This window comes from Ranitomeya variabilis, chromosome 3 (assembly GCF_051348905.1).
Source record: "Ranitomeya variabilis isolate aRanVar5 chromosome 3, aRanVar5.hap1, whole genome shotgun sequence".
NCBI classification, from domain to species: Eukaryota; Metazoa; Chordata; class Amphibia; order Anura; family Dendrobatidae; genus Ranitomeya; species Ranitomeya variabilis.
The window spans coordinates 136,141,952-136,167,214 of NC_135234.1; the positions used below are offsets into that span (position 1 = coordinate 136,141,952).

At 41.7% G+C, this 25,263-nt stretch overlaps 1 protein-coding gene across 3 annotated transcripts in view; it reads right to left on the reverse strand.

Annotated features, from left to right (window-relative positions):
• Positions 1 to 6,083: 6,083 nt before the first annotated feature.
• Positions 6,084 to 25,263, reverse strand: part of P2RY8 (P2Y receptor family member 8) — a 57,702-nt gene continuing 38,522 nt past the window's right edge. Inside the window, exons 1-2 of one of the 3 annotated variants that reach the window (XM_077294680.1) lie at positions 16,289 to 16,534; positions 6,100 to 9,056 (exon numbers count right to left, since the gene is read on the reverse strand). In XM_077294680.1, the coding sequence (XP_077150795.1) occupies positions 7,933 to 9,012 (1,080 nt within the window). In that variant the 5' untranslated portion in view covers positions 9,013 to 9,056; positions 16,289 to 16,534 and the 3' untranslated portion in view covers positions 6,100 to 7,932. Of the gene's footprint in view, positions 9,057 to 16,288; positions 16,535 to 25,263 lie in introns of those variants that run through there. The other 2 variants (XM_077294679.1, XM_077294681.1) reach the window with 2 other exon arrangements.

A 25,263-nucleotide genomic window follows, 5' to 3' on the forward strand; every position in this document is an offset into this window, starting at 1 on the left:
TACTTATGATATTGCTAAAGCTTGTGGTTTGATTTGTATCCTGTGTGGGCATACTGCATTAGCTATAGTTGCAGAAGGAGCTGCCACTTATGGCTTGGCAACCAAGGTTTGTGACCACCACAAACCACACGTTAATAGTACATCAATATTATTAAAGGGAATTTGTCCATAGGATCAACCCTCCTAAGCTGTCCATTTGGTCACCCAGGTCATAGGAAGCTGAATAAAATGATACCTTGATATCTGCGATCTGATGTTTATTCCAGAGATTTTAAATACATGTTTTTCTTATATGTAGAGAAAGACAGCGCAAATAAAAGTGCACAAAAAGGCTTTGAGAACAAAGTGCAAAAAACATCCATAAAAAGCATATATAGACATGCACAAACTCCCAATAGAGTATAAATAAACGGGCTAACAAAAAAGATAAATCCTCAATTCAATAAGTATAACTCCCATGCAAATGAAGCAGCAACGGCAAGAAAAAAAATGATGCATAAATAAAAAGGCGTCCGGCCAATGTGCGAACAGCAGCAATACAGTATGTGTGACTCCTAGATGACCCCGTTAAAATCAATTTATAGCAGCACAAGTGTTGCACAATCATGGAAAAAAGGAGGGGGGGGGGGGCGAAAAAATACAAACAATTTAAAGTCTAAAATAGAGACACCAAAGTTGGTAAATAATTCCTGTGAGCAATTGACATGCGTTCCAAAACAGTCGGCCATGTACAGTATGCGTTTCATCGGCCGGAAGTAGAGACCACGCGTGCGTGATCAGTCAATATGCATAGCACACAGAAAAAAACACATATCACGGGATGCACTTCAAAGACCAGACAAAATGTAATCGCAACTGTGCAATGAGAACATTTGTGCACCAAAAGTTTTTTTAAGTAAAAAATAATAAATGCTAATAAAAGAAAAAAATATAAACATAATAGTAATTACTAAAATGATACATACAATCTAATATCATTATTTATATTTAATTTTGAAAGGCACTATATGCCAGCAAGGATCCACAGGTAAGCGAGATATGAAATATCTACCCATTAGGTGTATATAAGTAGTACATATTTCATATCTCGCTTACCTGTGGATCCTTGCTGGCATATAGTGCCTTTCAAAATATAATGAAATATCATGTATCATTTTGGCGATTACTATTATGTTTATTTTTATTTTTTTAAATAAAACAAATGTATATTTTTTTCTTTCTTCAATATAATTCATTGATGTCCCCTGTTTACCTATATATGATTCCCCTTGCAGGAATTTAAAGTCCTCTTGTATCTGACTCATTCATTTTTTATAGCCTTTAAGTATTGTATACTTTGATTTTGTCCGCCTGGTGGTACGCACCCCGAGCTCTTATGATGCACAAACGATCTCATTGCGCGGTTGCGGTGACATTTTTCTGGTCTTTGAAGTGCATCCCGTGATATGTGGTTTTTTCTGTGTGGTATGCATGTTTACTGATCGCGCACACGTGGTCTCTACTTCTGGGCGATGAAACCTATACATGGCTGACTGTTTTGGAATGCATGTCGGTTGCGCATGCGCACTGACAACACTTTTCGAGCAGATACGCATGTTTGAATGGATGGAACTTTATGTACAATGGACGCCGCTCTTACTGAGCAGGTATTCTATTAGTAATTGCTGGACCAAGTGTTCTATGAGTGCCGCCTACAGGTGTCTGCGACCAAGAGAACTGCAGTAAGTGCACTGACATGACTGATCTTTCTCTGACTTTCCCTGATGAAGCTACAAGTGTTAGGCTATGTGCACACATTGCGGATTTTGATGCGTTTCCGTGGCGTTTTTGGCCGCACAGACTCGCATCAAATTCGCAGTGTAGTGCACAGCCAATGTTAGTCTATGTGAAATTGACAATTGTTGTGCACATGCTGTGGAAAAAAACTATCAGAATCGCGGAATTTTTTTTCCGCAGCATGTCAGTTATTTTGGCAGATCTGCAGCGTTTCTGCACCCATTGACTTCTATTGTGAAAGGCACATCCGCAGCAAAATCGCAGGTGTAAAAAAGATGTGCGTGTATGTGTGTGTGCCGGTGTCTGCGTGAATCTGTGTCTGTGTGCGGAGGTCTGTGTGCATGTGTCCCTGTGTGTGTGCTTGTCTGTGTAAGCAGCCATTGTCTGATAAGATCACTGCTCCCATCCGGCAATGAATGCTCACAGTGACAGCATTGCCGATGATGGGAAAATAGTCCCATCAGACAATGGCTGTGTTCAGTAGTAAAAAAAACAAAACATACAGAACATACAACATATAACATACAGGACATTTACATAACACACAACACATAAGATAGAGTACATACTCACCAATCACCTAGTCCCCGAAGCCCTCGATTATCCTGTAAAAAAAAAACCCCATAATAAACCAACCTATACTTACCTTTTGACCGTAGTCCAGTTAATAATGAGTGTTCCACGACAATCTCCCGTATAGAACAGTGACATTGGGCGATGTCAGCCCTCTATAGGGGCTTTGCGATGAATTGAGAGCGGAGGTAATCCTCCGCAATGTATATCCCTCCGCCGCTGCCGGGAGAGAGGTCACTTAAGTTCATTCTCTCGCAGGCAACGCTGTGTGAAAAAAATTCCCACACAGCATTGCCGTAAAGCGAGAGAATGAACTAAGGTAACCTCTCCAGTGATGCACTGCAGGAGTCATTGTCTCCTGTCAGTGTGTCACTGAAGGCCCTATAGAGCAGTGACATCACCCGATGTTACTGTTCTATAGGGGAGATTGTCGTGGGACACTCGCTATTAATTGGACTACATCGGACAGGGAGTATACGGTTGGTTTACTATTTTTTATTTTTTGCAGGTGATCAATGGCTTTGGGGAATTAGGCATGGTTGTAAGTATGGTGAAATTAAGAATATTTAAATACTTTTTTCTGGCTGTGTCTTTCTTTAACTCTTTCACTACTATAGGATTAGTAATGGATAGGTGTCTTATTGATGCCTCTCCATTGCTAACCAGGCTTGATGTCACCTTTCAATACAAAGGTGACATTAACCCCTTATTACCCCATATGCCACCGCTACAAGGTAGTGGCAATTAATTCTACTCAGTGTTAGTTTTAACATAATAATTATATTAACATATTAATTATTTAATATTAATATTAATTGTATCACTTAATATTGAGCAGAATTAAGTATGCTGACATACCCTTATATAAAGTATGAGCCCGCACAAAGCCCCCATTATATACCGAAGAGCCAACTCACAGCCCCCTATATACCATATGAGCCTACACACAGCCCCCCTATATACAGCCAGAGCCCCCAAATTCCCAAGGATGCACATGTGGGTGAAGGCGGCAGATTGCGGGCAGAGGAGGGCATGTTGCAGCCTGTGGGCCATTGTTTCAGCCCTTTGACTGTGTCGGTCCGTGTGCCAGACTGGAACTGCCCGAAAGCTGGATGTGGCCTTCGGGCCACTGTTTGCCCACGCCTGCTCTAAAGCTTGGTTGACCACTGTTTTCTGCACTTTTGAAAAGAATGTAAATATAGACCAGATGGTTCAGGGTAGTTCTGCTTCCTCATTAGTGAATGGATCTGTCGGCAGTTCCATCTGAATCACATTTTTCAGATATTTTGTTGGAAAACCTGCTGCAAGTGCTAGCATAAAGCCTCATATTAATGTGAATCAAGTCTTCAAAGTGAACCAAAATGAAAATGTCACCACTCAGATCCATCATCTGTTAATGGAAATATAAGGGATCTGTATGTTACTGAAAGCACAAAGGCTCTGAAAAAGCAACATGCTTCTCCCAATCTAAATACAGCAACACCTGCTCTCCCAAATACAAATGTTCTTATACCTTCTGAGCACCACAGTGTTTCTATTGTAATGGGGAGATCCTACTTACTTAGCAATTTTCACTTTGTAACATCCACTGCTTCCTGTTTCTGGAAAAGAGTCAAGCTCCTCACTACACCCATAAATGAATTCCAAGAGAGGTATAATCTACCAAAAGGCATGTCTTATAGAGGCCTCTCCGCATACATAGTGGCGCTACATTGTTGTCTGCACTTCAATTTACTCCATAGGGCAGGCAGCTATAAACAATTAAAACCTGGCAGCCTTAGCCCTACTTGCAATCGCTGATTACCAATTAGTGGTTCCTGTGTGTGATTAATCAGTGAGTGATTATGAGGCTATTTAAGGATGGGTGTTCCCACTAGAGACATAGCCCTGACGAAGAGGGGAGTTACCCCTCGAAACGCGTTGGCAGCTTGTCTCTCACCCCTCCCTGCTATTTGTGATGTCACACTAGCTCCGCCCCCATCTCGGCGCCGCGTCCTCAGCGTTGCTTCCGGCCGGGGCACGCGAGGCGCTGGTACCTTCCAACTACTCACTGTGCCGCTATCGCCCAGGAACCTCGGCCTCTGGCACCAATCGGACCACAATCCGCTGAGCTCATTGAGCGATTCAATCAGCACCGCATTCATTCAATTACTCTGCTGTCTTCACTGCATGTGTCTACCTAAGTGGGATGTGGTGAGTGCCAGTGGACTTCTATTGATATCTTCTGGGATGATTGTGGTTAACAATAACTGTATGATCTAATTTATTGCTTTATCCATTTATCAGCATTTGGTTTATCACACCGTGGAAATAAAACACTAAATTCCACATAGGATCGCTTCAAGTGCAGCCTACACAGTTTCATAAAAGGAGTAAGTGTATTTCACCAATACTCCTGGCAGTTCACTTTTACGGCCCAAATAATATACTGATTTTTTATATATTCTACTTTTCAGTAAGTCGCTGCAACCAGGTGCAACCCTTTACTCATAAGGGTCCCATAGTCACACACTACAAAAACAGCTACAATATAAGTAAGTATTGCACTCATTTTTCGATATTCTAGCCTCAGTTTAACGCGGTGGTTTCACAGTATTATTTAACCGGTTATTTATCAACTGTTTTGTGTGACATCACTCTCTGATTAAGGGTACACAAACTGATTTAAGGGTACAAAAATAAAATTTCCGTTTTTTTCACAAATAAACACAAGTTATGTTGAATAAATTTTGCCACTAACATGAAGTGCAATATGTCACGAAAAGAGAATCTCAGAATCAGTGGGATAGGTTGAAGCATTCCAGAGCTATAACCTCATAAAGTGACTGTGGTCAAAATTGTAAAAATTGGTTTGGTCATTAAGTTCCAAATTGGCTCTGTCACTAAGGGGTTAAAGAGGATGTTCAGAGGAAACCAGTTATCATCTATCTATAGCATAAGTGATAACTTACTGATCAGTGGAGGTGGGACAGCTGGGGGTCTCTCAGATCGGCAGTACGGGAATGTTTATCCCCAATGGGTCACTTTTACCACTGTTACAAAGTAGAGCAGCAAGCCTAATGCCCTGACCTCCGCACCATTCAGTCTCTACTGCTGCAGGAAAAAATTGAGCGAGTACTTGGAACCCTCTTAGGGAATAAATGGCGCAGTGATAGAATATGTGCACAGCCACTCCATTCTAATGGAGGCAACAGGTTCATATATATCTTGTAGATAAGTCATAACTTGCTTTCCATGGACAAACCCTTTGATGGACATTTGTTTGCTTTAAACTGCCACAATAAAATTAGCATTACCCTGGTCTAGTTTCCTCACCGGAACTTTGGGGCAACTGGATCAGTACAGTGTAATTTTCCACGGTCCATACTGTAATGCTGGCATCCTGGGTGCCTCTTGTGATTACTGTGACGTTATGAGGTTGCTGTACAATTCACATCATGGTATTGTTTGATGACTACATGCTAGACCTCATGTGATGTCATTACATTGCAGAGTCACACTGGCTTTGGTTAGGCCAAAATTGTATGAAGAAATAGTGATTATGAATGTCTTCTTTGTTCTCATTTATCATATGTTATCATTAACCCATATATCCATATAAATAGTACACAAAAGTACTTTTTTTTGTCAATGGTGCAAAAGTATGTCCATCTTTAATTAAGTCCTCCAATAATTATCAATTGTTAAGTACTACTACTTTGCAACCAAATTAGGATAACCAGCACACCAGGTTTACTTATGTAGATTTTATTTACAATATTTTATATACATGTATTACCTTTACTTGTAAAATGAATGAAATTGCCCACAATCCAATACAGATATAAAGATTGAACTGAAAGCATAATTACAATTGGCCTATAACAAAAACTGAAGCGTTATACACATACAGTATGTATGACTGCAATGTTTCTTGTGTTCCTCAATCCAAATGACATTGCTATGTTGAGCAGTATACAAAAACCAATAAAATAGCGGACTGCAAGTAAAAAGGAGCTTTCACTAAACTTAAACTGAGTACCTCCTCTAATTGCAGCTGTTCCATTGATTCTGGAAATTTTTATTTTGAGGCGTCAGCTTTTTATCAACTATGTCTGAAGTTTTGCAGCATACACCCATTTGGTTAAAAGGAAAAGTTTACTTGGAGGCATAACTTTGGCCAGGAGGAGGCTAAAGAAAAAAAAAAAAGAAAAATTGCTCCAGAGTCAGTGATGCAAGACAAGTGGAAGAGGTACTCAGTTTAGATAAAAACAAAATTAATGAATGGTCCTCTTTATAGGGAATCTGTCATGCTGGATATCACTATTGACCTGCCACTATGTGGTTAAAAGGCTTGTGCACTACATGAACAACCTCTTCTCATTCCTCTTGTTTGACCCGGTTAAAATAAAAAATTCTATACTCGCCTCCGGTGCTGGTGCTGTTCCAGCGGTATCTGCACTTGCATTCTCGGAGCTTACGTGAAGTTGTTATGTCACATTAGCCCTGCATCCAATCAGTGCTGGCGTCACTGTCCCCGCCTTCGGACACATCGAACAGTAACAGGAAGTCAGAGAGTAGCCACAGTCCTGGCTTCCTGTTCATGTTCAATAAGTCTGAAGGCAGGGATAGTGACGCCAGTGCTGATTGAGCTCAGGGCTCGTTGACATAACAACCTCATGTGAGTCCCTGGAACGAGAGTGACAACACCGCTGCAACAGAGCAGGCACTGGAGGTGAGTATCAGTGTTTTTATTTTAACGGGGCCAAACATGAGGAATAAGAAAGGGTTGTCCTAGCAGTGGGCAGCCCCTTTAATCTGCAGGTTAACAGGAGTACAATTATGCTCATCCTCCTTGCTGAAAATGCAACTTCAGGAAGAACATGAACTTTATTACTCCTGGGAGGCACCATATTTAATTCATGCAGGCATATCTGGAGCAGCTAAAGTCACTGCCAAGTATACTGTGAGCGGTGGCTGTAAGCATGTCCAAGCACTATGGCAGATGGCACTGCACTGATGCACTGCGGAGTCGATTGTCAGTCAAAGCGTCAGGATGTGCTTAAAGAAGCCGCTGCTCTTTGTGTACTGAGCGGTGACTGTAGCCGCCTAACACAGCTGTATGGCTGAAAGACAGCAGCTCCCGGGAGGAGAAAAGTTAATTTTCTCCCAGGATTCACACTTTCCTTTCAGTATGGCAGCCGAGTACCCTTCTAATGCTATTAACATGCAGATTAGCCCCATATCTGAAGGTTAATGGCATTATCTGGCATGACTTGTTCCATTGAAGTCATGCCTAAAGTACTTTGTTGTCTAAAGCACATATGTTTGGTGAGATATTTGTTAGGCATTTATAAAATAATTTACCAAAACTTAAAAATGTAATAATTTTGTACAATATTTCCAATACCAACATGTATTATCTGATAAAGCACTCAATGTTTGAACTTAATTATAAAACCATCTTTTGAATTAAAAGTGCTGCCTTTGTAGTCAGTCCCATGTCCTTAGTTCAAATGCTGATTAACTGTAACTCCACTTAGATTCAGATAGAAACATTTCATTCAGTGCCCTCAGTTCATATGCAAAAGGTGTCCAAAATGTCTACATATCGCTCACTTGGTTGTGGTCATATCTGTGGTTGTTCCCATTTTGTAAGGTTTCACACTGTCCAGAGGAAAAAGTCAGAGCAGAGAACACACTGTCCCGTCTTACTACACACTGTTTAATGCTTCGAGACCTGAAATTCAACAACTCCAATGCTTTCCTACGAAAATCTTTAGAAGCAAAATAATAGAGAAATGGGTCCACACAACTGCTTAAACAACTCAACGTAAGAGTCAGTTTGTAAGCGTAGTAATAGCTCTTGCCATAGAACAGACGAACAATTGTGTGCAACAGAAGGATCAAATTGTTTGGTGCAAAACAAGTGATGAACACTATAAGAACAAATATAGCAAGGTTGATAGATCTTCTTTCATAACCAGTACCATTCCTGTTGGATGTCTGAATCAGCTTCCTAATGATACGGGCATAACAAACCACAGTAATTATAAACGGTATTAAAAAAAAGAAAAGGAAAAGTCCAATGATGAATACAGCCCAAGCAATGAGGTTTGGCAACATGTTCCATTTCAGAATATCAAAACATGTTTTGATATTTAGCTCCTTCACTTCATACATTAGATCTGTCGACTCCATAGGGTATAATGCAGCTAGTAGCACCAGCCAAATTAGTAGAATTGCTCCAATTGCGTACCTTTTTTTCCTCCATAAACTTGATTTCATTGGGTGGACAATGCCTAAGTACCGCTCCAGGCTGATTAACATGATTGTTAATATTGTACCATACATATTAACATAAAACATAATTGATATCACATTGCAAAGGTCCTTTCCGAATATCCAATCGTTCTTGTTGGCATGGTAGTGTATTTGAAATGGAAGAAGCATGGCAAGGGCAAGGTCTGTAATGCTCAAGTTGATCATAAGGATTACTGAAGATGTGATAGGTTTAGAGTGAAATACCAAAATCCAGAGTGAAATTAAATTTCCGGGAATACTTACTAAGGTTACAAGTGAATACACCACTGGTAAAGCCACCCAGATTGCTTTGTTTTTAAGCATATCTAATGTCTCATTGTCCGGATGGGATTCATTTGGTAAGCTGTACAAATTCATCATTGCTCCGGTTTATGATGGCTTTTACTTGGTTTAGACAAATACTCCTGCAAGATAATGGAATAGAAGATAAGAATCTGCATAATTTTAAATCAAGTGAGAATAAAGACAGCTATACATATTAGCTGGCTGTCTCCCAAAAGCCGATTGCTTGGTTGACAGCCATCTCAGCCGACTCTCCCATACACAAGAACGATCATTCGGCAGAGTGGTCCTGTGTTCTGAATGAGAAAGCGGCTGGCTGACATTATGGCCAGTGCTTATCACCAATAGAACATTGTGATTGGCAGTCCAAAATTGGACATGACAGATCGACATCTCCCCTGATGATCGGTTGGCCAGTGCACATTAGACTGTCAATATCCACAGTTCAGTCGACATTCACCTAATGTGTATTTTAGATATTTAGACAATGCTTTCAATCTTTCACAGGTCAGACTGAATGTATGTCATAAAAGTGTCTACATAATGGTATGGAACAGTAGGCAACAATGTGCCTTGAAGTCTATCCCCATATATACCTATGGTAAAATTACAATTTAAAAATGTTTATATGTTATAAAAGTAGCTTGCCCTGTGAATCTTGACCTTCTACTATAGTATAGTATGGAGTTGTGAAGTTCTGTACTTTAGGTCATATACAGTGTCTTGCGAAAGTATTCGGCCCCCTGGAACTTTTCAACCTTTTCCCACGTATCATGCTTCAAACATAAAGATATCAAATGTAAATTTTTGGTGAAAAATCAACAACAAGTGGAACACAATTGTGAAGTTGAACGAAATTTATTGGTTATTTTAAATTTTTGTGGAAATTCAAAAACTGAAAAGTGGGGTGCACAATATTAGGGGCGTGCAATATTATTCGGCCCCTTTACTTTCAGTGCAGCAAACTCACTCCAGAAGTTCATTGTGGATCTCTGAATGATCCAATGTTGTCCTAAATGCTTAATGATGATAAATATAATCCACCTGTGTGTAATCAAGTCTCCTTATAAATGCACCTGCTCTGTGATAGTCTCAGGGTTCTGTTTGAAGCACAGAGAGCATCATGAAGACCAAGGAACACAACAGGCAGGTCCGTGATACTGTTGTGGAGAAATTTAAAGCCGGATTTGGATACAGAAAATGATTTCCAAAACTTTAAACATCCCAAGGAGCACTGTGCAAGCGATCATATTGAAATGGAAGGAGTATCATACCACTGCAAATCTACCAAGACCCGGATGTCCCTCTAAACTTTCATCTCAAACAGGGACAAGACTGATGAGAGATGCAGCCAAGAGGCCCATGATCACTCTGGATGAACTACAGAGATCTACAGCTGAGGTGGGACAGTCTGTCCATAGGACAACAATCAGTCGTATACTGCACAAATCTGGCCTTTATGGAAGAGTGGCAAGAAGAAAGCCATTTCTCAAAGATATCCATAAAAAGTGTCGTTTAAAGTTTGCAACAAGGCACCTGGGAGACACACCAAACATGTGGAAGAAGGTGCTCTGGTCAGATGAAACCAAAATCGAACTTTTTGGCAACAATGCCAAACGATATGTTTGGCGTAAAGGCAACACAGCTCATCACCCTGAACACACCATCCCCATTGTCAAACATGGTGGTGGCAGCATCATGGTTTTGGCCTGCTTTTCTTCAGCAGGGACAGGGAAGATGGTTAAAATTGATGGGAAGATGGATGGAGCAAAATACAGGACCATTCTTGAAGAAAACCAGTTGGAGTCTGCAAAAGACCTGAGACTGGGACAGAGATTTGTCTTCCAACAGGACAATGATCCCAAACATAAAGCAAAATCTACAATGGAATGGTTCACAAATAATCATATCCAGGTGTTAGAATGGCCAAGTCAAAATCCAGACCTCAATCCAATCAAGAATCTGTGGAAAGAGCTGAAAACTGCTGTTCACAAACGATCACCATCAAACCTCACTGAGCTCGAGCTGTTTGCCAAGGAAGAATGGGCAAGAATTTCAGTCTCTCGATGTGCAAAACTGATAGAGTTGAACCCCAAGCAACTTGCAGCTGTAATCGCAGCAAAAGGTGGCGCAACAAAGTATTAAGTTAAAGGGGCCAAATAATATTGCATGCCCCACTTTTCAGTTTTTGAATTTCCGCAAAAATGTAAAATAACCAATAAATTTCGTTCAACTTCACAATTGTCGTCCACTTGTTGTTGATTCTTCACCAAAAATTTACATTTGGTATCTTTATGTTTGAAGCATGATATGTGGGAAAAGGTTGAAAAGTTCCAGGAGGCCGAATACTTTCACAAGGCACTGTATATGTCTACAGTGGATTCTAAATAAACGGTGATGATGAGTATCTACAAAGTGGCACTCGAGGTAGTCCATGGCGAAAGAGTTCTGCAACTTCTCTTTCCTAATGTACAATAGTATAATATGTCTCTGTGAGTACATAATAGGCGAAACAATGGACAGAAGCCGTTTCAGATGAAACCATCTCCTGTTTTGTGGGAAAACCACAATGTTTTTTCTCTACCCCAGATTCATGCCATGGGAAAGAGTTAATTACACAGTCAAAATCAACCAGTAAATAATGTTAACTTCTCGATTTCAAAAGTACCAGCAAAGCGTTCAGAAATACTGTTGAAAACACATGAAAGACTTGCTGGTTTCGTTATATTGCTAAACCTATAACACCTTTATAACGAACACTAGTTTACTGGAACATTTAAAACAAAAATTAAAAGAATACTTGAATATTACAAAGAAACAAAACATCATACCGGTGCACGTCCTATGATGTTAGCATTTAGACACTTCTGGTAACACCTAGCTATTTCTGATTATTAAGCCTTACCCCTTAAAGAGGATGTGTCTGTTCTCCTGATATGTCTGTTTTTGTGTCTAGAGTAATTATATAGCATTTTTTATCAAATACTAGATTGCAGATTGAGCATTACCATGTCCCTTTTCAATAGGGTTTTTATATATTTGGGCTTTTGTTAGGAGCCATACAGCATTTAAATGTGAATCTTGGATTAATAATAATCGGTAGGGATGATATTCGGCAACATGAAGAAAATTGTGGTCAAAAAAGCAGAATTGAAACATTTCCTGTAGTAGTAAATGCAATAGGTTAGCCAATACTTTAACTGCCAAACAAGTTTCTTAAGTAAAATAGTGATTTTCTGCAGCATGCGGCTAACATCTTCTAATGGTGTCAGCAAACATGCAAACCTAACAGCGAGTAACAAGATCTTTACATCCAAGATATTACAAAAAATGAAAACACGTTCCTTAGGCAAATGTGATTTTTTTATATACTTTGGTGCTTTTTAAATGTTTTATAATGCACAACTAAAACGTAACAGGTTGTTAGATTAGAGGATTTAATTCAAAGAAGGATTCATACCATAGCCAATGATGACTTTTTTGGGTGCGTGTTACATTCCATAGTGACCAGTGAGATCCTGTAGATAGCAAGGATGTACATAGGAGGCAGACAACCTCACTTCTATGGGGACTCCATCCAGGTTAGACCCATCACTTTTACAATTAGGCATCAAAAACCTGTAAATGACTCTCCTCTCCAGACGAACAGCGTTAAATACAAACAAGGAACTGATAAATTGAGTGGGGAACCTTCTGTCCTGGCAGAACCTGGCATCATACTGTGATACGGAGTCCCTTCTTTTTAGTGAATGCCACTGACAGTGACAAATAAAGAGCAGGAAGTGAGGGAAATCAAAATTTCCGGAGGCTCTGAATATGATGTCAGGATACCCTAGTAGTAATCTAGTAGGTACTTAAAAGGGAACATGTCATCAAAAAATAAACTGTTCTTTAAATTAGGGTTTTGTATTTTTTTTCCATTGGAATTTTTTTTCCATATCTTAATCTTTAACCCCTTCATGACCTTGGGATTTTCCGTTTTTTCGTTTTCGTTTTTCGCTCCCCTCCTTCCCAGAGCCATAACTTTTTTATTTTTCCGTCAATATGGCCATGTGAGGGCTTATTTTTTGCGAGACGAGTTGTACTTTTGAACGACATCATTGGTTTAACCATGTCGTGTACTAGAAAAAAATTCCAAGTGCGGTGAAATTGCAAAAAAAGTGCAATCCTACACTTGTTTTTTGTTTGGCTTTTTTGCTAGGTTCACTAAATGCTAAAACTGATATTATGATTCTCCAGGTCATTACGAGTTCATAGACACCAAACATGTCTAGGTTATCTTTTTATCTAAGTGGTGAAAAAAAATTCCAAACTTTGCTAAAAGAAAAAAAAAAATTGTGCCATTTTCCGATACCCGTAGCGTCTCCATTTTTCGTGATCTTGGGTCAGTCGAGGGCTTATTTTTTGCATTCTAAGCTGACGTTTTTATTGATACCACTTTTGTGCAGATACGTTTATTTGATCGCCCGTTATTGCATTTTAATGCAATGTTGCGGCGACCAAAAAAACTTTTTAGGTCTAATAAGGGACTTTTTCCGTTTCCATTTTTTCACTTTTTTGTCATGCCATCCTTTCACTTTTTTTAATCAATGAAAAAAAAAGCTTTGTACATTTTATATGTGCCAGATTTTAACGTTTTAAATTTCTTGCTTGTGGTGGATTTTGATTCAGGCACTCTCCAAGACAGGTGAGCTGGTATTTTCTTTTTGTGTGGGAGAGGAGCAGTACAGCAGAGTCGACAGTGCTATGAAAGGAGAAAAACTGATAAAGCGGTTTGTAATGTGACACAGCTAAACTCACCTGTCCCCCGCCCCCACACTGACTGCTGTTACCTTATCTGAAAAGTGTTAGTTATTTGTGCTTGACTCCCAATACTTTCTAATTATGCACAAGGTTAAACCAAGAGATCAAAGCTGTCTTTTATTACATCTCACACACTTAGTTTTTTTATTGGCATTATCAAATAGTTTCTATCTTATAAAGTCCACTTGGACTCAATGAAAATTAACTCTTTAAGAGGTAAATTTTTTGATTGCTAATATGTTTGCACGCCCCCGGAAGAAGCTAAGGGCGAAACGCGCGTCGGGGCGAGAGGGGACAACCTAACCACCCTTAATTTTGCTGCTTACTGGCTGATATGTCTGTGGCTCCTTTTGAAGAGGTAATATAAGTATACCTGATGTGCAATATATTTATGCAGCGTTTACATCGATCAATGGTAATTTGGTATAGATGCCTTAATTTATTATATTAACTTTGAGTACCCTGTCTGATTGCCTACAATTTCATATAGTTGTAAACAACCATGCTCATCTAAGCACCAGGTTTTTACAGATTTATATTGCAGGGAGCTACTTATGTATTTATTTATTTATTTATTTAAATTATTTTGGGTTGGTTGATTTGGGCCCCTCTAAGGGTATTTCTTTTGTTTTTTTTGCTGCTAAATAATGCACGTGCTGCTGCTGAGAGCTTCCCTGCACTGAATGTTGACAGTCAGGGCAGGGAAGCTCTCGGCAGCGCGGCATTAGCAGCGCTCCAGCCGAAAGCAGTTTTAACCCTGTGGACGCCGGGGGACGTGACAGACATCAGAATGTGAGTATGTACTGTTTTTTTTTTAACTGTTACAATGGTAACCAGGGTACCTGCGGCCCTGCGCTTAGTAACCCGATATTTACCCTGGTTACAAGTGAACACGTCGCTGGATCGGTGTCACACACGCCGATCCAGCGATGACAGCGGGACATCAGCGACGAAATAAAGTTCTGGCTCCGACCAGCGATATCACAGCGGGATCCAGATCGCTGCTGCGTGTCAAACACAACGAAATCGCTATCCAGGACGCTGCAACGTCACGGATCGTTGTTGTTCTCGTTGTAAAGTTGCTGAGTGTGAAGGTACCTTAAGGATTTATGTTTGAGTTTGTTTTGGTGCTGTGCAACCTGAGCAAAGCAATACAAACTGTACTTGTTTGGACCAAAACTGCATTACCTGTGTGAACACTACCTAAGACCTAATGCCTACCTGAGAGAGTAGAACCTACACCATGTAAATACAACTCTACTTTGTATATGGCCACTTTCACAGGACAGTATCTATAAGCCAAAACCAGATGTAGATCTATAACACAGACAAGGTTCAAATATTTCCATTCTAAGTTTTCTCTGTAGGTTACAAATGCTTATGCAAAATACTGACCAAAATACTGTCGTGTGAAAGTAGCCTAGCCAGCCTAATCTGCCGGGATTAGACACATCACACAGATGCTCCTGAATTCTAATTTTTCGGTTTCAAAATCAAGGGGACTTTCACAACTTCACCAAGTCTGAACAAACAGCTGTTACGCAATGTAAACACGTATGTGAACTTGTCATTTGGAGATTAGACACAGATGGGGGATGGGGTGAGGGGTTGTGTAGGTTCTTTATTATTCATTTCAATACTAAGAACCTTCTCATACAAAGGATGCACAAAGAAATATGTACCTGAAAATGGTGCCATTGGAAACTATATCTGTTCGCTCTAAAAACAAGCTTTCATAAAGCTACAATGACAGTAAAAAAATGGTTTTTGACCTTGGAAAAACATACTATAGCTTTAAAAATCTGAACATACTTGGTATTCCCATAATTATAATGACATTTAAATTAACATGTAAATCGTACAAAAACATTGATAGAATTATCATTTCTTCTTTGCACACAATACTCATAGTTCCATAGTTAGCATGGTAGAAAAAGACACATGTCCACCAAGTTCAACTGAGGGATGGTAGATGATCAAAGGAAAGAGCAGAACCATAATGCACAAAACATTATGTTCTAAAAAAGTAAATTTTTCCTTCCTTCCTAATCCCGAGTATCGATCGACTGGATTAACAATCAGAACACGAATTTTTCCATGTTTGCATAACTGTTTCTGTTATTTTAATCTTAAAAAAAAGGATTTACACCCTTTATAAAACCATCGATAGGTCCCACAGTGACTAGCTCTTGTGGTAGTATTTCACATGGTAAGGAAAGCTCACGATCATTCATTTAGCTGGAGATTAGTTGCGGTTCTCTAGGCAGGAGCCAAAAATAAGCATTAACAGATTGAAGACGACAGTGGAGGATTTTCAAAAGACATAAGAAAAGGATGGCATAGGGGCTAAACAACACATGGCCAAGACTTTATTGGGTACTAGCTTGTATAATGTGTTGCACAATGTTACTGCGTTGTGTATCTTGATTGTGTCCATCACTTTGGAACCCACATGAGCAAATCAGCTGTACTTTTAATTAGTAAATCTTGTACCTAATCCTTGACATCATCTCTTTAATAAAAAGCAACAACAAAGAAGGAAGGCACTCACTGGTCTAAGACTCATCACTTTATTCCATCTTCAAATAATATTCATGGTCGGGGGAGTGAACATAGGAGCTGGTGTGAGCAGGGATAGACGACGGCCGTTTCGCGCTGTGCTTGCGCTTCCACGGGTCAGTAATAAAAAGAGAGAACTAGTTATAGTTCTATTTTCCGTACTATGCAGCTTTATTATGTGACAGGAGGATAAAAAGAAAACTGAATATCATATAAGTTAGTTTCAAATTAAAAAGTTTCTTCGTACAGATCCTGCTGGTCTTGTGGTCATCATTACCAACCTCGTTAGGATTAGAACAAGCGCGGTATTTGTTCTCTTTACTACAATTTGACATTAGATAACACACAGTAAGTACTACTTATTCTACAGCTTGACATGATAAAGAATATTCTAAGAAGAGCCTGAGCAGCACAGAAGGATATTCATTCCACATCACTACGAGTGCAGTGACTGGTGAGACAGCAGCAGAAGCACCGTCATTAGGGCTAACATACGATTGACTCACAATAAGAAAGGAATATCTTTTACATTTTTTGATAATCTATAAAGCAAAATCCCTTGAAACTATCGACTTTGCAAGCCGATGGATAAACCGCTTTTAATTCACCAACCATGGGTCTAGTGCCGAGTCGCTGCTACCGAGCTGATGTCAAATTAACAATGCGGCAGCCAATAAGTGACTCTGCTTGTGAAAACTAAACTACCCGTTAGAGCCACTGAGCTCAATGATTGGGAGCAGCGCCATAGACTCAGCCGTGATCTTGGGGACGGTGAGTCAAGAGCAGTTTGGTTTTCTATAATAAATTGCAGCTGGGGCGAAGACTTTCTGAAATCAGGCAACCCATTTAATTATTTTCCACACTTAGGTATGGATAAGAATGAGCAAGGATTTCAATAATGAAATAAAATTATACAAAATCTTTGCAAAAAAGCTGTAAATCAATTTGGCCATATTTACCCAATGCAGCAAGAATGTCTCTGTCACACAAAACAAATTAAAATCTGGCAACGAGCCCTTATATTATCTGTTATGTTCAGTCCATTTAAACTTAAGTGCTATTTTTACAAACCACTACTTTATCAGACCACATAATCTCGCTGATCTGAGGTGTATTAAAAACATGAGGCATTCGTTCACCTCATCTGAGGTCTTACAATAATATGCAGGAACTGGTGTGCCTGGCACAGACACTGTCTGATCCGGTGTCTTATCTGGTCCAGGATCTCGATGATATGTCGGCATGTGGTCTAGAATCTTGTTGGAGCTGTGCGTGGCTTTGGTTGTCCTATTGAATGAAGACAAATTGGCACAAGCCTTGTTTGGACACTAGTGTGATTGGCTTTTACACAATGAAATGCATTTGGATATGTTTTGTTTAATGCCTACAAACATGGTGACCAGACAATGGGAAATATAGTAAATTATGTATGGTAAAACAAGGAACAGTGATGATTAATAAGCACATGTTCGCACTTTAAAAATAGAAAGACAAGTTCCCTTTTAAGACTCTTGTGATTGACACGTGCATCAGAAGTTTGAAGATAGAAATATTCAGCATTCGTAGTATGTGCACCTGCAAATGGAATTGGAAACACTGTGAACTTTATTGTTAAGATATCCTTCTAAGACACGTGTAAAGATCACCCTGTTATTGTGCCTACATAATCCAGATATCTCCTCCATTTGGTGTAGTAATACAGCTGAAAGGACTAGAAATTTCAGCTGTCGGACTCCCACTCATCTAATATTTAACGAGTAACTAAAGAGTTAAAGGGGTATTCCCATCTCCAAGGTCCTATCCCAATATGAAATAATAATAATATTAGCAACTACCTCCAATTAGAAAGTAGTATAGTTCTTCTGATTTGCTTTGTCGCTCACCCCATGTGCAGGGCATTGCAGTAGCTTAGGTATCATTGATTATGACGTCTCATATTGTGACAGTTAGTTAGCTGTTAGTGGCCATAGCCATGGATACCTAAGTACTGCAATGCCCTGCGCAAGGAGTAAGCGACAAGGCAAATCAGAAGAACTATACTACATTTCTAATTGGAGGTATTTGCTAATATTATTATCGTTACCGCTACTACATATTGGGATAGGATCTTGGAGATTGGAATAACCCTTTAACTTATTTTTCTTATAAGCTCATCAACGCTATTGCTTTTAGATCTTTGAGGGCCTGGGTTCTGGACTCCCACCGATTGCTTACAATATTGCATAGTAGTACTGAGCTCCGGAGACAGAAGCACATAGCTCCATCCCATGTGGGGGTGCAGTGTGGAGTATGGATTCAATAGAAAGTGAAAAGCTATCTATTGCATCTATACCCATACCCATGTGTGCTCAATCAGGCAGGAGTGATGTTCCCCGTCTCCTGAACTGAGCATTTCTCCGCAATCTTTTGAGTTATCAGTGGTGATCACAGACCCCCAACAATCTACTGGTAATTAAAGTGGCTGACAAATATGTCAAATGTCAAATGTTTACTCCACATGTATACTAAGCCTGATGAAGGATAATAATGGGCTATATGTGCAACTATACTAGAACCGGCACTATTATTGTTATTATTTATTTATATAGCACCATTGATTCCATGGTGCTGTACATGAGAAGGGGTTACATACAGATTACAGATATCACTTACAGTAAACAAACTAACAATGACAGACTGATACAGAGGGGCGAGGACCCTGCCCTTGCGGGCTTACATTCTTCAGGATTATGGGGAAGGATACAGTAGGTTGAGGGTTGCAGGAGCTCCGGTGTTGGTGAAGCGGTAGCTTTGGTAGTGATGAGGAGGCAGCGGGGTCAGTACAGGCTCTAGGCTTTCCTGAAGAGATGGGTTTTCAGGTCCTGTCTGAAGGATCCGAATGTGGTTGATAGTCGAACGTGTTGGGGAAGAGAATTCCAGAATATGGGGGATATTCGGGAGAAGTCTTGGAGGCGATTGGATGAGGAGCGAATAAGTGTGGAGGAGAGAAGGAGGTCTTGGGAGGACCGGAGATTACGTGAGGGAAGATATCGGGAGATTAGTTCAGAGATATATGGAGGAGACAGGTTATGGATGGCTTTGTAGGTCAGTATTAGTAATTTGAACTGGATAAGCTGAGGGAATGGGAGCCAGTGAAGAGATTTGCAGAGGGGGGAAGCAGAGGAGTAGAGAGGAGAGAGATGAAGTAGTCGGGCAGCAGAGTTAAGGATCGACTGGAGAGGTGCAAGGGTGTTAGCAGGGAGGCTGCAGAAAAGGATGTTGCAGTAGTCAAGGCGGGAGATGATGAGGGCATGCACAAGCATTTTAGTAGATTGACGGTTGAGGAAAGGACGGATTCTGGAGATATTTTTGAGCTGGAGGCGACAGGAGGTGGAGAGAACTTGGATGTGCGGTTTGAAGGACAGGGCAGAGTTAGAAGGTTACTCCGAGGCAGCGGACTTCCGCTACGGGGGAAAGCATGATGTCATTGATCGTGATAGATAGGTCAGGTAAGGAAGATCTATGGGATAGAGGAAAGATGATGAGTTCAGATTTGTTCACATTGAGTTTGAGAAAGCGAGAGGAGAAGAAGGAGGATATGGCTGATAGGTACTCTGGGATTCTGGACAGCAGAGTGGTGACGTCTGGGCCAGAGAAGTAGATCTGAGTGTCATCAACATAGAGGTGGTACTGGAATCCATGGGACTTTGAGTTGTCCCAAGCCAAGTGTATAGATTGAGAAGAGTAGGGGTCATAGAACAGAGCCTTGGGGAACTCCAACAGAGAGAGGATGGGATGAGGATGTAGTGTGGGAGTGGGAGACGCTGAATGTGCGGTTGGAAAGGTACGAGGAGATCCAGGATAGGGCGAGGTCTTTGATACCAAAGGAGGAGAGGATCTGTAGTAGGAGGAAGTGGTCAACTGTGTCGAAAGCAGAGGACAGGTCTAGAAGGAGGAGTACAGAGTATTGTCCATTAGCTTTGGCGGTAAGTAGGTCGTTAGTGATTTTGGTCAGGGCTGTCTCAGTTGAGTGATGGGGCGGAAACCATATTGTAGATTGTCAAAGAGCAAGTTAGATGAGAGGTGGGAGGAAAGTTCAGAGTGGACGTGCTGCTCCAGGAGTTTGGAAGCGAATGGGAGCAGTGATATTGGGCGATAGCGGGACATAGCAGTTGGATCGAGGGTTGGCTTTTTAAGGATAGGCGTGATTGTGCCATGTTTGAAAGCAGAAGGGAAGGTGCCAGAAGATAGTGATAGGTTGAAGAGGTGGATTAGGGATGGGATAAGTGTGGTGGCGAGGTTAGGGAGGAGGTGGGATGGGATATAATATAATAAAATAACTATAATACATAAATATCATAATGTGCCACACAAAGCAGTTTGGAGTGCTATTACTATCCCTGGGCAGTGGGGAAATGAAACGTACTCAGCATTCATCTATAGACCAAGAAATTGATGACCTCACTGCTAGTTTAAAAATGTGTGGGGCCAAATAAACATTTTAAGAATTTCTGTTATATATAATTTTTGATTAATATTACCAATGGTAAAAAAAATAGTAAGCATAAGGTTTTTTACATGATCTAGAAATGCAAAAAGCTGGGGTGTGTATTCAAATATCTCCAGTCATCGCTGACACTAGGAATTTCGGGACCTCATACTGGCAACATTTTCGGGGCCCCCTTGAGACAGACCAGGCTCCACCCCAGCCCCACCTCCACCCCTCGAACTGTCCACAGTCAAAAGACTTTTTAAGCCGCCACCACGACAAGGTACGACGATTTTTAAAATGACCAATAATATCACATACAAGGAACAAATACCGCCACGTCATGTCCAGACCACATATTACTACCACAATGACTGAATAATATCACATACAGTACAGACCAAAAGTTTGGACACACCTTCTCATTTAAAGATTTTTCTGTATTTTAATGACTATGAAAATTGTACATTCACACTGAAGGCATCAAAACTAGGAATTAACACATGTGGAATTATATACTTAACAAAAAAGTGTGAAACAACTGAAATTATGTCTTATATTCTAGGTTCTTCAAAGCCACCTTTTGCTTTGATGACTGCTTTGCACACTCTTGGCATTCTCTTGATGAGCTTCAAGAGGTAGTCACCGGGAATGGTCTTCCAACAATCTTGAAGGAGTTCCCAGAGATGCTTAGCACTTGTTGGCCCTTTTGCCTTCACTCTGTGGTCCAGCTCACCCCAAACCATCTTGATTGAGTTCAAGTCTGGTGACTGTGGAGGCCAGGTCATCTGGCGTAGCACCCCATCACTCTCCTTCTTGGTCAAATAGCCCTTACACAGCCTGGAGGTGTGTTTGGGGTCATTGTCCTGTTGAAAAATAAATGATGGTCCAACTAAACGCAAACGGGATGGAATAGCATGCTGCTGCAAGATGCTGTGGTAGCCATGCTGGTTCAGTATGCCTTCAATTTTGAATAAATCCCCAACAGTGTCACCGGCAAAGCACCCCCACACCATCATACCTCTTCCTCCATGCTTCACGGTGGGAACCAGGCATGTAGAGTCCATCCGTTCATTGCACAAAGACACGGTGGTTGGAACCAAAGATCTCAAATTTGGACTCATCAGACCAAAGCAGATTTCCACTGGTCTCATGTCCATTCCTTGTGTTATTTAGCCCAAAGAAGTCTCTTCTGCTTGTTGCCTGTCCTTAGCAGTGGTTTCTAGCAGCTATTTTACAATGAAGGCCTGCTGCACAGTCTCCTCTTAACAGTTGTTGTAGAGATGTGTCTGCTGCTAGAACTCTGTGTGGCATTGACCTGGTTTCTAATCTGAGCTGCTGTTAACCTGCGATTTCTGAGGCTGGTGACTCGGATAAACTTATCCTCAGAAGCAGAAGAGACTCTTGGTCTTCCTTTCCTAGGGCGGTCCTCATGTGAGCCAGTTTCTTTGTAGCGCTTGATGGTTTTTGCCACTGCACTTGGGGACACTTTCAAAGTTTTCCAAATTTTTCGGACTGACTGACCTTCATTTCTTAAAGTAATGATGGCCACTCATTTTTCTTTACTTAGCTGCTTTTTTCTTGCCATAATACAAAGTCTATTCAGTAGGACTATCAGCTGTGTATCCACCAGACTTCTGCACAACACAACTGATGGTCCCAACCCCATTTATAAGGCAAGAAATCCCACTTATTAAACCTGACAGGGCACACCTGTGAAGTGAAAACCATTCTCTGGTGACTACCTCTTGAAGCTCATCAAGAGAATGCCAAGAGTGTGCAAAGCAGTCATCAAAGCAAAAGGTGGCTACTTTGAAGAACCTAGAATATAAGACATAATTTCAGTTGTTTCACACTTTTTTGTTAAGTATATAATTCCACATCTGTTAATTCATAGTTTTAATGCCTTCAATGTGAATGTACAATTTTCATAGTCATGAAAATACAGAAAAATCTTTAAATGAGAAGGTGTGTCCAAACTTTTGGTCTGTACTGTACAAGGAACAAATACCGCTGCACCATGTCCAGACCACATATTACCATCACATGATGACCAATAATACCAAATACAAGGAACGAATACCACCACACCATGACCAGACCACATAGTACCACCACAAAGTGACCAAATAATAGCACATACAAGGAACAAATACCGTCACACCATGGCCGGACTACATATTACCACCACATAGTTATTGAATACTAAAATACTGATCAGTAATGGAAAAACACACTACAAGTATCACCAAGTGCCATTATACACAGGAGATCTGTACTTAATATGCAGTGTCTGTGTACAGGTAATACAGTGATCACCGGTGACATTATGCACAGGAAATCTGTATATAGTATATAGTGTAATGGTAATACAGTGATCACTGGTGACATTGTACACAGGACCGCTGTATATAGTATACACTGTATAATGTCAGTGTACAGGTAACACACTGACTCACCAGTGACGTCTCTAGGTGAAGTCCTTTATCTTCGCTTTTAATCTTCATCCAGCACAGACCGCCGTCACTTGTTCCAGCCAGGGCTTGTCTCTGTAGGAAATAACACAGTTATCTAGAGCACCGCTTGCAGAAAACATTACTTATTTTTTTCACAAATTCTAAACTACACCAGATGAAGAAAAAAAGGCGACAGTGTCTCCATCCTGCCCCCTGCATCTCCAATCCTGTCCCCTGTGTCTCCAATCCTGCCCCATGTCTCCCATCCTGCCCCCATGTCTCCCATCCTGCCCACATGTCTCCCATCCTGCCCCTGTGTCTCCCATCCTGCCTCTTGTCTACATTCTGTCCCCGTGTCTCCCATCCTGCCCCCTGTCTCCATTCTGCCCCTTGTCTACATTCTGCCCCCATGTCTCCCATCCTGCCCTGTGTCTCCATTCTGCCCCGTGTCTACATTCTGCCCCTTGCCTACATTCTGCCCCTTGCCTCCCATCCTGCCTCTGAGTTACTTTCCTGCCCCCATGTCTCCATTCTGCCCCTTGTCTCCATTCTGCCCCATGTCTCCTTCTTGCCCCCATGTCTCCCATTCTGCCCCATGTCTACATCCTGCCCCGTGTCTCCCATTCTGCCCCATGTCTCCATCCTGCCGCTGTGCCTGCGATCCTACCCCCGTGTCTCCCATCCTACCCCTGTGTCTCCCATCCTGCCCCCGTGTCTTCCATGCTGGCTCCATGTCTCCCATCCTGCCCCCTGTCTCCATTCTGCTCCCATGTCTCCAATCCTGCTCCCGTGTCTCCATTCTGCCCCCTGTCTCCATTCTGCCCCCTGTCTCCAATCCTACCCCTCATGTCTCCATTCTGCCCATGTCTCCATTCTGCCCCCAATCCTGCCCCCCGTGTCTTCAATCCTGCCCTGTCTCCATCCAGCGTCTTCATTCTGCCCTGTGTTTCCAATCCTGCCCCGTGTCTCCAATCCTGCCCCGTCTCCAATCCTGCCCCGTCTCCATTCTGCCCATTGTTTCCATTCTGCCCATTGTCTTCAATCCTGCCCCCATGTCTCCCATACTGCCCCTTGTCTCCATTCTGCCCCGTGTCTCCCATCCTGCCCCCGTGTCTCCCATCCTGCCCCCGTGTCTCCCATCCTGCCCCTGTGTCTCCCATCCTGCCCCCATGTCTCCCATCCTGCCCCTTGTCTCCATTCTGCCCCTTGTCTCCATTCTGCCCCTTCTCCCATCCTGCCCACATGTCTCCAATCTTGCCTCCATGTCTCCAATCCTGCCCTCATGTCTCCAATCGTGCCCTCATGTCTCCAATCCTGCCCATGTCTCCATTCTGCCCCGTGTCTCCAATGTTGCCTCCGTGTCTCCAATCCTGCCCTTGTGTCTCCAATCCTGCCCATGTCTTCATTCTGCCCCTTATCTCCATTCTGCTTCTTGTCTCCCATCCTGCCCATGTCTCCCATCCTGCCCCGGTGTCTCCCATCCTGCCCCGGTGTCTCCCATCCTGCTCTGTGTCTCCCATCCTGCCCCCATGTCTCCCATCCTGCCCCCGTGTCTCCCATCCCTCCATTCTGCCCTGGGCCACTTTTAATAAACAAATAAAAACTTTCTTCTTACCTTGCCATTTTCCTGCGGCAAAGTTCCCTCCAGGCATTTCAAGCGCGCACTTGCCGGCAAATGACAATTACGTCATACGCCAGCGACGTGCGTGCTGACGTCAGCTGTCAGCCTGCGATTGGCTGGAGGCTTTAACTATTGCAGTGTGGGCCCACACAGCAATAGAGTAACTGAACCTGCATCTCAGACGCAGGTTCAGTTACTGCACCGGCAGAAACCTGCCGCTGGCGCCCGATCAGCAGAAGAGACAGAGCCCGATGCGGGCCCCCTCTGCTGATTGGGCCCCATACGCCAGTTAGGGCAGTAATGCCTTGATGGCAGCCCTGTCTCCAATTATGGATGGACCTATGGTAACTCTACTTTCACTGCCATGTGGAGAAAAGATTTAGTCATGATAGCCTCATCATATTTTTCACTTGTCACAAGTA